Source organism: Pan paniscus, chromosome 4, assembly GCF_029289425.2.
Source record: "Pan paniscus chromosome 4, NHGRI_mPanPan1-v2.0_pri, whole genome shotgun sequence".
Taxonomy (NCBI): Eukaryota; Metazoa; Chordata; class Mammalia; order Primates; family Hominidae; genus Pan; species Pan paniscus.
Window position 1 is genome coordinate 24758403 of NC_073253.2, and position 15756 is coordinate 24774158.

A 15756-nucleotide genomic window follows, 5' to 3' on the forward strand; every position below is an offset into this window, starting at 1 on the left:
AAAAAAAAACTCTTTGAGAGATTGTGAAGTTTTCTTAATATAAATTACCCACTGAGAAACGCTGTTGATTCTTATTATTTATTACTGAAAAGGTATCTCTGAATTTTGTGCAATTTTTGATTCTTTAGAAAATAATCATAAAATTAATGTTTAAGTTCCATGTAAAAAAGAGAATTTTATTACATGAAGATTAATGTTTTCTTTTTACTCACAAGCTCTAGTCCTCTCTTCTGTTGAACATAAAGCCAGCAGAACTGTTTGCTTAACCTAACATTTTAGATATGCTGGTGCCTATTTTTTTTAATATAACAACATATTAGCTATGTTTCATATTTATCTGATACCTTCCATAAATTCTCTCTGTAGTGCTTCTTCACAATGAAAAGCAGGGTAAAAATTCACTGAAAGATATAATTATACTCATAGTCTAATCAGAAGCCATCAACAAATAACAGAAAAGTCTGAAGGCCAGTATAACACTATTTACTTGACTTTTTTTTTTACTTTATATAGAAAAAAAAGAGTAAAAAAAAATCAAAGTTATTGAAGAGAACTCAAACATAAATGATACTAAACATTACCTAAATGGGTTATTACCTGTCTAGAGAAAGTGTTACAGTTTCATTCATTTCCGGTATGTCATCACCTTTGATAGTAATGTTGATTGTTGTGTCACTTTGCCCAGAAAAAAACAAAACAGAGCCATTAAAGGGGCCTATATCATCCGGGGTCAATGCTTTTGAATTAAAGCCAGAGGGCTTCAAACTCCAGTAGACAGTAGCCTGGCCATCAGTTCCATCCCGATGTAAGGGAATGCATACCTTATAAAAAGAAAAGAACAGAACAATTTCTTCTAAAATATATGTTCAGAAATTATATAAGCTTTGGTATTGATATTAGTTTGTACATATATGTACATATTTGTACATATATGTACTGTGTGAACATATGTATTCTATATAGAGAAGTGAACTATTAAATGCATTAAAACACAACCAAACAATCCTTTAAGCATGGAAATCACTTTAGATATATTTTTATTAATTTTTGCTAATCAAATTTATATACAAAACTACCCTCACCCAAAAATGTGTCTAATCTGGGTTTGTCTTAATAAAAGGCAAATATTTTAAAACCCAAAGAATTGTGAAAAACATACAGCAATCTTGCTAAAGAATATATTTCCATCAGAGGTTCTCTGAAAATAAAATGAACTTACTATCACAATATAAACTGAAAAATAAACTCCAGTGATTAAAACTGGAAAATTATCTCATATAAAATACATCCTAAGTGATGGGGGTAAAATTAAAAAAAAATTCTAACCAATAGGATAAATACCATAGAAATAAAATCAGATATTTTTATCATGACTCTGGGTTACCTTGAGCAAGTTACTTAACCTCTCTGATCCTAATTTTCTCATGTGAAATAAAGCTAATGATTCCCTATTTGGCAAGTTTGTGGTGAGGATTAGGAATTGTTTAAGTAAAGTATCTAGGACAGTGCCTCTCCACAGTATAAGCTAAATAAATGGAAGCTATTATAATAATTCTGAAACAAATTGTATTTGGAGGTTTCATTCAAGGGTAGTACACTTTAAAAAATGTATAATAAAAGGATCACTGCATATCATGATGAAGTTTTTTTCAAAGGCGGAATATAAAGGAATATTTAATGCTAGATTACACTATTCTTTTTATGCTCCTAAAAGAGGAGTATCCTGTTTTATTTTTTCTTTGCCCTTTATGCTCATCTTGGAAAAAAAAAAAAACAAGACATTTTCTCCATTAATCATTCTGCTACTTCAGCTAACAATCGTCATAACCTGAGACTAGTGAGCAAAGATTCTTATAACAGAGGGCTGGGGCCCTGAATCACCTTGAGGGAGTGGGCATCATCCAGGCTGTATCTGGAACAAACAAAGGAAAACTCCTAGTTTTTCTGCTGTTTCCCAACAGGGAAGAATGCAGGTCCAAGGAGCCCAAAACTTCCTAAAAGCTAATTTTTCTTAAGGGAAAAATATGAAATGGTAAATTTACAGCTATCTAAGATAAAAGCAATCCACTCTTTAAGAGCAAACTAAATGCTTTTCCGTTTTAAGAAGAAAAGAGTGTATTCAGAAAAATATGAAAAATCAAAACCATCTTGAAAAATGAAACTTCTCTGTCCATTTATAGAAGCTAATATACAATGGAAATTGAGGTCACCATATTTTAACATAAGGCTTTGATAACAAAAACAGCTCTCCTTCTTTCTGATCTAAACCTCAACTAGGTTTAAATCAAATTTAAGTGTGGGGGACTTGGAGAAGGTCTCAGGGATCAACTATGACTCAGGAAATGGTAAGGCTGAAGGAAGAGCCACCCCTAAGAGAAAAATTCAACCAGGGCATGTCGGGGTGGGGGCAAGGGGAGGGATGGGGTGCTGTGCATGTGAATGTTTTGTATGTCTATATGCAAAAATTTACATATATTGTATATATAAAGTAAAAAATTCTTAAGATTTAGCATTCCACAACTTTACCACTATCATCTCCATCATCAAGCATAAGGCCCAACCTGGCCCCCTCACTCCAACCCAAGCACATGGAATGCTCAGAAATGAGGTAGGTCAAGCACACCTGTGGTACCATGTCTTGGCCATTAAGAAAAAAAAAAAAAAAAAAAAGGTTTATAGGCCAGGCACAATGCCTCATGCCTGTAATCCCATTACTTTGGGAGGCCGAGGGAGGTGGACTACTTGAGCTCAGTAGTTGGGGACCAAACTGGACAACATGACAAAACCCCATCTTTACTAAAAATACAAAGAAAAAATAGGCAGGAGTGGTGGCACACACCTGTAGTCCCAGCTACTCATGAGGCTGAGGTGGGAGGATCTATTGAGCCCGGGGCTGAGGGTGCACTGAGCTGAGATCACGCCACTGCACTCCAGCCTGGGCGACAGAGTAAAATCCTCTCTCAAAAAAGAAAAAAAAAAAGTTTATGTTTGGCTACCACTGTAGTATCGAATGTCATAGAACTATCTGAAAGCTGTCACATCAAAATATCCGACACTCACTGTGAGCAATTAGTTCCAATTTCATTCTATCTAATACTGTAAACGATGATGGAAAAATCACATACTCATCAGTTACCTATTTCAAATGACATACTGAAGGCTTCTTGTACATGCTGAAGCTTTTTAAGATGTTAACCCTATATGCTGATCTTATTTTAAAAATAGTGTCTGTACATTACTTCATACTCATTAGCCCCCATCAGTAAGAAAGAGCCTACTTACCACTTCAGCAGCAAAATCTTCTGGTTCATGCAAAATAATTGGAAGATTGCTGAGAAAGCCAATTTCTCCATTTGCAATGGCTGGAGTAACCAGTAAAGAAATATTGCAGATTTCCCCAAATCTAGGGCTTATGGGTGGGATTGGAGGAATTATGTTTAACAACTCCACAGTTTCCAACTATAATAAACAAATACACAAAAAGTAGTAAGAATTGATAGAATATAAATTTTTAAAAAAAGCTTAACAGCATGGGGCGACAAAGTAAGCATAGGTAGAGGTCACCAATAACTTCGCAATGTTATTCTCCTCCTCCCTCATTCACCATCCCTTTTCAATCTCCTTCCCTGGCCTCTGGAGCTCTTTCTGCCCCTCAATTGTTATTATTCCCCAAGGGTCTGCCTAAACCCTTTATCTTATAATTTTATGCCTGCTCCTTAATAATCTCTGCATCTCTCCCTCTAATTCCAAATCATTATAACTAACTGCCACAGACATCATATAAATGTCACACAAACACCTTACATATACAATATCCAAAACAGAAATCACTGTCCCTGTTCCATGCCTTCACTAGTATCATCACCAGTGCCACCACCTGCTTTTCCTCCTTGCCACCTACATCCAACTACCTTGACCTTAAAGCCAAATATCAGAGAGTCATCCACATCTCCTTCCTGTCTTCCACTGACCCACACTTCCAATCATCCCCCATTTCCCTTCTCCTCCAGACAAAATCCAGTATCAGAAGACCACTCAGAACTCCATTTATAACTTCATGCATCTTTACATTTAAAGAACTGCAATGTATAACATATAGTGTCCCTGCAGTTATACATTTTACATATTGCTGGTTTCTCATCATTTGATGCATTCCAGATTTTTACTTCCCAACAGGTCTGCAGAGCTCTTGTGGGTCTGTGTCCTTTTCAGCACTTTCCCAATACATGACGTGAGCTTGACATAGACTTGAAACTGCAGCAGCTTCACAATAAATATTTGTTAATTCCTCCCTTCTACACAATCTGAGCTCTATAAGAATTCTGATAAATCACAAACATTCAACGTCTTAAATATTCTAACTTTTCAAAACCTAACTTCTCAATCAATGCACACAGTGTTCACTTCAGGAATGCAGGAATAGGTAGGTAATCGTCACAGGACTGCAAAAACCATAGGAATTTTAAATATTAAAATAAAATGCAACTTTTAACTTAATAAAACATGTCTCTGCCACTCTTTAAAGCCCTCTGTTAGGCTTTATAATATTGAAATGATGACACTAAGTAATCACCAGTAGACCTGTGATTTAAATTGATTTTCCACATGTGGACAGGACTGGTACTGATTTCTCTCCTATTTTGCGATGGACAGTACATTTTAATAGTAAAAGTAAATGTCTTTTTTAAATGTCACACATTTTGCTTTAAAAAATCATATACAGGAGAAAGACATGAATAATTTTGGTTTTGGTAAATATTCATTTGAAAAAAGAAAAAAATTAGATTGATCAATTTTGTCAAGTATTGGCATATAGATGAAGCCACATAAAATAAAACGTGATCTTTAGTATACTGCATTTACCTTACAATGTAGATAAAATGTAAAGATAAATAAAGTCACATAACTGTCATTCTTTCCAGAGAAAAGGAATATATATATATATATACACATATATATTTATCTTACAAAATAGCACAAAGTTAAATAAAATATGTATATTTGAATGGTATATAAATATAAGGGTGTGCATCGTTATAAGGCAAAGATATTTCTAAAATACACTGGTCATGTATGACCAAGCACACGTTCGTGAATGAACATTGTCATTGCTGTATATTCAAAAAGAGCTAAACTGATAATACTGTGTTAAGCATCAAGAAAAAAACAATATATTTTTACACAAAACTTTCTAAAAAGAAAGAAATATATAAGTGATATTTCCCTACACTTATCAAAAAAGTTATAGAATTAATCCTAGATATAGGATTTTTGACAAATAGAAAGAAAATGTAGATGGTTATGAAATGAACTGATGGAAAAGAAAATGTTAATTGTACAGGGCTTATTTCCTAGCCCATAAGCCTTTTTTTGTCTGGGTTCCATCTGCTAAATCAAACTGCTCTATTCATTCATAAAGAATCATTCTTTATTTCAGATAGTTTGCCACTGGGACAGCACATTAGTAACCGCATGCTTGCCAAAAGCTGCATCTCAGACTAACGTATTTAGCTGAGAGGGTTACTAAAGAATGAGGAGTGACTAAAGAATTCTTCTTTCTTTAGTTTCATTCAACTTTGCAGGCAGAGGCTGAGGCTTCCTATTCTTGAGTTGCTCATCCATTATGTACTATGCAAACTACACAACCCTCTTATTCCAACTAGCCTTCCAGAACCTACAGCTGTTTTGAACCTCAATGACTTGTGTCAGTGACTAATAATGCCTTGTTCACCCTAAGCAAGTGATAAATTAACTGCTCTGTAAGACCTTTGGTTTTAACTATATAGATACATAAAGAATTGAGTCTGAAATTAGTGGTGCAACTTTCTAACCCAGGATCACCAAAAATCAGATATTAATTACATCCTTCTTCAACTTTTTTCTTAGTTTTCAAGTGTCATCAAAAATTAATTGTCATGTTTATATAGAATGCTGAAGCAGAGTAGCTAAGATAATATCTGACTTGTACAAAGTTCCTAATAAGGATGTATTTATACAAGAATTCTCTGCGGTTACTTGGATAGAAATATTGGACTTTTTCAAAAGATTAAAAGTTTAACATAGAGGATACTGATATTGGTACAGATTTTTTTATATATTAGCACAGTTTTTACTGTCTTTATCCACAGTAAAAACTAGTTTTGAGGCATTATGAGAAAAGAAATTAGAAAGCTAAAATGATAACAAAGATGTTCTCTGTAACTCCAAAACAACATTTCTGCATCATCAATTCTCAAACTTCTATCACATCACTGCAACTACTCCACATATGCCAGAATGCCCAGGCTTCCATGAAAGCAAAAGCAACTGTGTAAAATCTCTGCCTCATTCCACTTGTTTTAATAATCTGGTTCTTGCATGAGTTGTAGATTATGCAAGACTGGAGACAAACAGAAGGGAGAACAGTAAGACCAAAAAAATCCCCAAAAAAGCCCTTAAACATATACTTATGAGAATGTTCTGAAATCCTGAAATCCTGAGGACACTGACAGCAGAGAAGACAAACAAGTGCTAATGTCAAAAAAATTCCATTAAATTCTGAAACTCAAAAAATTGAATCCCACACAGTCTTGAAACTTCAGAAATGCTACTCTTAAGTGTGAACTGGTAAAAACAATATGCACTTTCATATTAATAAAATCAATTTTAAAAGCAAACAAATTATGTCATGTTTTTGTATAAAGTCAGAGTTTTTTCTGTTTGTTTGTTTTTGTTTTTAGTTTCTAAATATAGCTCTAAATGTGTTCTGGTAGCAGCATTCTAGTTGTTTTAACTTAATGCTCACAAGGGCCCAAGTCATGTGCGTGGCCATTTGCAGTATTTCACTTCACAGATCCAGACTCCCTGGCATCCACAAGCCACAGGACAAACCAGACACAATTGTGAATAGAGCCGTGTTCCCCATCTTTCCACTCCAAGAAAAATCCAAGGGTCCTCCAGAGAGTGAGTTATCCTCACAGGCAGAAGCTCGCATCACATGAAAATTTTCCCACTTGGAGAAGACGCAAGAAAACAAAAATTAATAATAATAAAGATGAAGATCAGGATCTACTGCCATTAGTGTAGGGCTCTGGGGAAGATGGCAAATGCCTCCCTCTGTGTAGGTATATTACAAAAAGGTGTCGCCTACATACTGACAAATCCTACATCCCCGTAACAGGTCACCCACTAAGCCCCTTGGACAAGAGTCCTCGAAAAATGCACTAACAGCACAAGTATGCCTGGAGGCTCAGCTTAAAAAAAGGCGGGAGTCTTCAAAATGAAAACGGTCACCCTACCAAGTGCTGACACAGTCTTACAAAATTCAGAACACCAAGGAACAGTTGTAAAAAGCTTTCAGAGACAAAGATCGAGTTATCTAAAAGATAAATCATTTCCTTCCCTTCAAATTTCTCATCTGCAACTCTAGAAGCTTAACAACAATACCTTTCAAGTTCTGAAGAATAAATTATTTTAATCCAGAAATTTCTACCAAGCCAAACTATCAATATGAGTATAAAATTTCACATTTCAGGTGCTCAAAGACTCAAAAAGTTTACCTTACATATATACTTTCAGCACATTTGTTTGAGGGTAGATATACTACAACAAAACTAGAGCATAATCCCAAAACAGAAACGCAACAGATCAAGAAAATTCAGGAGTTCAGTAAAAAAATCCCAGACAACAGATGTGAAACAAGCATAGAAAGCAGTTAGTTTAGCTAAACTCAACATTCAACACACACAGGAAGACAGCAGCAAGATCTCAATAATATAGTGAAGATAACATACAGAAAAGGGACAATCAGAAACTCCAGAGTAAGGAATAATAAATCCATCATAAAACAAAATCAAGGCAAAATATGAAACATATTTAAATGTGGCATGATTCAAAGAAATTAGTGAAATAGAATATTTCATTTGCTATATACTTCAGTTGGCACAATGTATGGCAACATAAGATTTTAGCTCTTTCCTTGTCAGTCCATTCATACTACCTGATTCTGTATTTAATTGATTTACATAATTTAATAAGTACCCTTTATTGATTTAGAATTTTAAGTATCAAGCAATCAACACATGGAAAACAACAACAGTATCATAAATGAGTGCAGACATTTTACACTTTGGCCATAAAAATAATATTTTGGTTAACAGAAGAAATGAAATGTATAAAATGGAAGGATACGTCATGGGGACTTTAGTAAACAGGTGAAGGTCCAGAGAGTCTACCTAGACAAAGAAATTGATTTTTGAATATATTATTTAAAAGTATTTATAAAATTTTTCTTGGGCCAGGCGTGGTGGCTTACACCTGTAATCACAGCACTTTAGGAGGCTCAGGCGCATGGATCATCTGAGATCAGGAGTTTAAGACTAGCCTGGCCAAAAATGGGAAAACCCCGTCTCTACTAAAAACACAAAAATTAGCCAGGTGTGGTGACAGGCATCTATAATCCCAGCTACTCGGGAGGCTGAGGCAAGAGAATCACTTGAACCTGGGACGTGGAGGTTGCAGTGAACTGAGATGCCGCCACTGCACTCCAGCCTGGGTGACAGAGTGAGACCCTGTCTCAAAAAAAAAGAAAAAATATATATCTCATATTGCTTTGTTTCTGAAATATTTTCCTTGCAATATTCATTATGAAAACATACTTATCCTACAAATCCTATTCCTATGTCATATTTTCCCAAATCAATTCAAAGCATGGTTAGCCTCTCTTTCTCTCGCCCTCCCCTGTAATAGTTTGTAAGTTACTCTACTATGTCATCCATGACAGTCTGACTTGCATGACTGGCATTTCACGTCTGGTGTACTTTTAATGTCACCTAATTAAAATATTAACTTTGGTAAAAATTCTTGTCTTATTTATACTTACATACCTTAGGAGTAGGCATAATCTCTCTTCCGACTACCTAAACAACTTTTAGTAACAACATATAAATGACAGCAAAATAACAAGGTCAAAATAATGTTTAGTTAATTCTTTCACACAGATTAGTACACTTAAAGGTTAACCAAAATTACGATTATTTTAATCATACAAGTACCTGTACTAGAAAGTGAGCTCCATTTTGAAGGAATGCATCATTTCTTATTGGTAATTTTGTAGTGACTTGAGTTTTTTGCTCTGGAAAAATGAGGTCATTTCTCCTTGATATATTTAAGATGCCTTCTTTTGCTTGCAAGGGGTCCACAGCTCCAGCAGGAATGTAAAGTACAGAATAAAGCAACCTCACATCTCCTTTAGTCCCTCCTAGTCTTGTAAAACTCAAGGATAAGTATCGTTCACCTGGGCTGCTTTCAATCTTCTGGTTTTCCATAGGAAAAAATGTTATTAGGCCATAGACATCATCACTATCCTGAATGTAGAACAAAAGCTGAAGTAAAGGAATAAAATATTAAAGTACAGAATTCTCGCATCTGAGATTATCAAACTCTGTATTTTCCATGTTATTCTAATTTTAATATTTATTAATATTTTATGTCTAAAAATGATGACTTCTTATACATAATAGAGCAAAAGATGAACCAAAAACAGATTTGGAAATATTCCTAAATCACAGTTTGTGGAATTTTTTAGAGGGTAAAATATTTATTTTCAGAAGGAATACTGAGTAAGAAAACTATCATTTGCAAAGCCAGTGTTTTTCCTGTCCCTTCAAACTAAACATAAAGTTGATGTGTATGACCAAATTCTTTGGTTCTTGTACAGCACAGAAATATTAACAAGCATAAAGCATAACAAGGGTTATACCTCCGCTGGCTCGCTCACTTCTGCACCTCCTCGTATTGTATGAGGCAGAATTTGAAGTAGATAAGCTTCTGCCTCTTCTGGAAGATCATCATCAACCACAGTAAGAGGAATTGTTACCAACATCTGCCCTTGTGCAAAATGGAGAACTCCAGAGCTCGGTCTGATATCTGCTGTTACTGGTGAGGGATCAGTGCTGTTCCGTGTCAACACCCAATTCGCAGAGACATTCCCATGGGTTCCTCCATTTCTAACCACTGTGATTTCTTCATATCTTAAATGTTTTAAAAGAAATACATATTGTCACATAGTACACTTTATTTCCCTTAGATAAGCTTTCCCAATGTCAAGTTGTCCATTAGACACTGATAAAAACAGAATCTATACAACAAAAAAATAACTGATTTGTTATTTTTGTTTGTTTGAGACTGGGTCACACTCTGTTGCCCAAGCTGAAGTGCAGTGGTGTGATCAGAGCTCACTACAACTTCAACTTCATGGACTCAGGCAATCCTCCTGCATTAGCCTCCCAAGTATCTGGGACTTCAGGTGGACACCACCACACTCAGCTAATCTTTTTATTTTATTTTATTTTATTTTATTTTATTTTATTTTGTGGGCGGGGTCTCACTTTGTTGCCCAGGCTGGTCTTGAACACCTAGACTCAGAAAATCCTCCCCCAAGCCTGCCAAAGTGCTGGGATTACAGGTGTGAGTCACCATGCCTGGCAGAAAAAAGTATTTTTAATATGAAGGTGTAGATATGTGAATGCGTCCTAGGGAACTACTATACTATGAATCATTTGCATAATTAAATCACACTCCAAATAAGAAAGAAAACAGTGAAGCCATGGTAGAAAAAATGACATATTCTTTTGTGTGTGTGTGTGTGTGTGTGTGTGTGTGTGTGTGTCTTTTCTGAGTTTGTCATGAAACTTTGTGGGAAAAAATGACACATATTCTAACAGTTCATTGTTGTGTCCAACACCACAAAACTTAAATCTGGAATAATATAATAAAATAATGGTAGCAATATATTTAAAATAAATCATACCTTGATATTCTATCTTCATCAATTATAACTGTCCTTTCAAACAAAACACTGTTGAATGAAAGGACTCCATAAGGTTTATCATTTGGCTTAATGGTGACTTGTACAACAGAAGGGCTTATTAGCACAGCATCTCCCTGTAAGGTATCTTTTAGTAACATAATGTGAAACGATTCAGCAATCTCCGGTATGGTGTCATCAACTATTTGAAATTTCAAGTGAGATTCATGAATAAAAGGTGGAAAAACAACAGTTGTGTTTGGCTGAAGATCAATGAAGTCCAGATTTTGCTGGGCATGTGCTGTGGAATTCCCAGTTGTGACAGCATAACTGATTGAAACCTCATATTCATCAGATCCAATCAGATTTCCATTGTTGTCCTTTCCACGAACTACTGGAATTATGAGTATGTGGTCTTCCTCAGGAACCAAATAAATACTCTGAAGGAATCTCACGGGACTATCATTTTTCTTAATGATGATCTCAATGGAATTCCTAGAGGTGTTAATCTCAGCTCCTCCTTCTGCACTTTTCAGTTGAATTAAAAATATTTCATCATTTTCTGGTACCTGTTAAAGGAATATAAACAGAGGCAAAACATCAACAGCCAAAACACCTGCAAATAAACTAAAGTGTAACAAGTCATTATGTTTCAATACAATTACATAGAAATAAAAATTCTTTAACTGAGGGAGCAAATAAAAAGGCTTGTTTAGTCTCCAATTAATAAAATATTTTCCACAGGTAAATAATGTATTTTAGACAGGAAAAGAAAACGTAAGGAAGCAATAGTACAAGTAATGAAGTCCAGGTATAATGTCTTTCAGCCTTAATTGGTCCTTAGATAACTCCAAAGATTAAACAGTAAAAAACTGTCATACATTTCTATCAGTTTTATCAGTTTGATATGCTTATAAGTAGTACTGAAAGTCTAATAATACCTAAGAATCTGGAAAGTACGTTAAACATTACATAAAAATTGTTAGTTTTCCTTGTGAATTATTCTTGCTTTTCTCCAAATGGTTGTTAATTCAGGAGTTAAACACGTGACACCAATATATGCTTTTCAAGATACACATCATGCCTCTCTGGAGAAAAAGCTGTAAGAGTCACTACTAGGAAAAATGCTGACACTGTTAAAGTGCAATTTTTGCTTTTCATTTTTTTCTTTCTTTTTTTTTTCCTTTTATTTATGCTGCTGCAGAGAAATCTTGGGGTTAATCTCCACTGTGCTGTGTGAGCTTTTCATTCACCATAAACTCTATTTTAGAAATAAAAGTGAAAAAAATGCATGCTTTTACCTCCATCAGCAGCAATATAAAAAGCAAAGCTATTTATCTTAAAAATAAAATGTTATGATTAGATTGATCTTTCAAATTTACAATCAAAATGTATAATTAATCATCTCCCCAAATTATAGCCCATTCAATGCTCTGAGATCTTAAAACAAAAAGGTTTTTTTGCTTGCTTCCAGAACCAGAGGAACTGGAGATATCAATGCTTCCAAATATTTCATTTTTTTTCAAGAGAAAAATTCTTTTCTAATAATGTCTTCTAATACTCTAATACATTTTTTCCCTTCTCTTGAGTTTTTTTGTGATTTAGTTTCAGAATTTTTGTAGGAGGGTAGAGGGAGGGTTACAAATTCCCAGCTATTTTCTTTTTGTTTTCTTTTCTGGCAAAACTTAGTTTCTTTTATAAAAAGTCATGTTTTCTCTCGTTTAGCTCCGGTGGGGGACATCCTTGCACATTATTGTTCAGATTCATTCTTTTCTTAGCAATTAAGCTAGCTGTATCATGTATCTCTATCCTTGCTAGTTCCAATGTGAAATATAAAAATAATAAAAATCTTCCCATAAATGTGAACATTAAAAATATCCAAACAAGCCGGGTGCGGTGGCTCACGCCTGTAATCCCAGCACTTTGGGAGGCCGAGGCTGGCGGATCACGAGGTCAGGAGATCGAGACCATCCTGGCTAACACAGTGAAACCCCGTCTCTATTAAAAATACAAAAAATTAGCCGGGCATGGTGGCAGGCACCTGTAGTCCCAGCTACTCCGGGGGCTGAGGCAGGAGAATGGTGTGAACCTGGGAGGCGGAGCTTGCAGTGAGCCGAGATCGTGCCACTGCACTCCAGCCTGGGCAACAGAGCGAGACTCCTTCTAAACAACAACAAAAAAATCCAAACAAAAGAATACCAACTGCAGTAGAATTTTTCTTTGCTTTTATGGTAAAATATTTATTCTAGGTTAGTATTGTTCTTGCTCAAAATTGAAAGCACTAACAAAAATTGATTACCAGGGTATACAAAATGCTTAAATATTTGTATGATGTATGGTTGCCAGTTATATTCAGATTCATCAGCTTTTAGATGTGTAATTTAATGTGAATTAAGTAAGATAAATAGTAATAAGATGTATTCCAGAACAGTCAGCTATTTATAGCTGAGGTGCGACTGGCCACAATACACTAAGTTTATACAGGACTGTGTCCTGCAACACAGAATCCTTGTCCCATTTGGGTATGTAACATTAGCCAACCTCGTCATCGAGTACTGTCAAGTTATAAATTACTGTTGCTTTGCCAGGGGGAAAGGTGATATTTCCTTTAACTGGACTCAAATCTTCATCAGGGGGATTTGGACCACCCTCTACCTGCAAAGAAACACAAAATGCCATCAATAAATGCAAAATACTTCACAAGATTGAGAAAGCATCATTGTGATGTCAGCTGACAAAAATCTGAAGTTTAAAGATGTTCTGCAAGAATTACACTAACCCATACATCATTCTGCCCTTCAAATTAATAGGTCCTATAACGTAATTATAGATATTGACTATAACTGCATTAAACTACGTGGTTTCTACGAGCTGTTTTTTCTCAACCATTATGTTAAACCTGAGGGGGAAAAAAAACTCTACAAATATTTCTTCTTGGAAAAAAGGGTATTCAAGATTAGTAAATTCCCTCAAGTAATACCAGTATTTTCCACTTCACAAGCTGGATGTGAAGATGTGAAGAATAAATAAAATCATTCATTTAAAAAAGCATTTGTTGAGTACTCTATGCTGCATCTCTTTTAGGTACTAAAGATTTAGCAGTGAACACAGCAAATTCCCCTCCATATAGTCCTGACATTTAAAGGAAGGGAATAAATGATAAATAAATGAATGGGTATGCGTTAGATGATAAGAAGTATCATAGAGAAAAAATTAAGAATAGCATGAGAGAGATCAAGTGCCAGGGAGGGGTGCTATACGTATGCAGTAATAATCAATATAAAGCACTTACAACAGTATATGGCAATATTAAGCACTCCAAAAATGTTACTTATAATTATTTAAACAAAAAACAGGCTACAAACCTGATAAAATAACTTTAGACATCCATAGATAAGTTGAAAACACTCTACTCTGGATGATTTATCCTTTCTACAGCCAATTATTTTCTAATTTTTCCAATATTTATCAGAAAAATTTTCAAAAATTTATTGTCTAAATGCATATTCCTAAGTACCTGAAAAACTGTAATGCTTCCAGTGTAAAACCTGCAAGACTACTGCATATTTAGTTAGTGTTTACTGTGTTTTTCATGCATTATTGTCTTCTGCTATTCTATGTTCTGTGTAGCTAACATAACTACCATATGATGTGGACACCCACAAGCATGAACAGAACTCTTCTATGCTACCATAGAATTGTGTTAAATAAATATGCTTCCATTTTATTGATATTACAATTAATAATTAGGAAAGAAACTGGTATCTGAAATTGCTAACACTCTAATGTTTGAAAATAGTATATAATCATGTTGTGGATCCTAAAAAACACAAAAATTAGTTGAAGATTTAAATGTGTATCTCATAGAACAGCAATGTGGTGACACAATGATTGGCACATGGTCAGTAAGCAATCAAATAAAATGATTAGAGCTAGCCCCTGAAAAATACACCTCACCTACAGCTTATCATATTCATGCCACATCCTGTAACATTTATGGATTCCCATGGTGGAGTGCAATGGCTACAAACACCATCCATTTGGTGTACTGAAAAAAATGGGGGGCAGGGGGAAGGCATGGTGGGTCATGACTGTAATCCCAGCTCTTTGGGAGGCTGAAGAGGGAGGATCATTTGTGCTCAGGAGTTCAAAACCAGCCTGGGCAACATAATGCGACTTCATCTCTACAAAAAACATTAAAACTTAGCTGGGCATGGTGATGCACACCTGTACTCCCAGCTATTCAGAATGCTGATACAGCAGGATTGCATGAGCCCAGGAGGTTGAGGCTGCAGTGAGCCATGATAGTGCCACTGTACTCCAGCCTGGGCATCAGAGTAAGATCCTGTCTCAAAAAAAATAAAATAAAATAAAATAGAGAAAGACAACATATTAAATAATTTTATGTAAACCTAAGTAATCCATGGGTATTTTAAAATTTCCTGTCTTTGAAAACATTTATCATAAAAGTTCCATGAATTTTATAGAATTAACATTATTATTCTATCCTATGATTTATTTTTCCCACATATCTAAAATGTTACTTGTATTTCATGTAAGCATTGTATACACAAGCTGCAAGGAAAACATTTTTATATTAATCATGAAATGTATCAGATCAGAAAAGTATTCATCTTTATTTTAATTGTATTGTGTCATGTTTATTATACAAGGAACTTTGATTTTCAAAATTGCAGCCATCTGGTATGAACCCCAGTGTTCGCATTTAAAGTGATTTCAGGGCCGGGTGCAGTGGCTCACGCCTGTAACCCCAGCACTTTGGGAGGCCAAGGCGGGCGGATCACCTGAGGCCAGGAGTTCAAGACCAGCCTGGCCAACATGGTGACACCCTGTCTCTACTAAAAATACAAAAATTAGCCAGGCATGGTGGCACGTGCCTGCAATCCTAGCTACTCGGGACTCTGAGGCAGGAGAATCACTTGAACCTGGGAGGCAGAGGTTGCATTGAG

At 35.2% G+C, this 15756-nt stretch overlaps 1 protein-coding gene across 3 annotated transcripts in view; it reads right to left on the bottom strand.

The window, feature by feature from the left end:
• Positions 1 to 15756, bottom strand: part of ADGRV1 (adhesion G protein-coupled receptor V1) — a 602883-nt gene that overhangs the window by 525393 nt on the left and 61734 nt on the right. For all 3 annotated transcript variants that reach the window (XM_003822773.3, XM_055112209.1, XM_055112210.1), the window contains exons 6-11: positions 13328 to 13441; positions 10790 to 11355; positions 9740 to 10010; positions 9033 to 9362; positions 3283 to 3459; positions 598 to 821 (exon numbers count right to left, since the gene is read on the bottom strand). In XM_003822773.3, the coding sequence (XP_003822821.2) occupies positions 598 to 821; positions 3283 to 3459; positions 9033 to 9362; positions 9740 to 10010; positions 10790 to 11355; positions 13328 to 13441 (1682 nt within the window). The remainder of the gene's footprint in view (positions 1 to 597; positions 822 to 3282; positions 3460 to 9032; positions 9363 to 9739; positions 10011 to 10789; positions 11356 to 13327; positions 13442 to 15756) is intronic.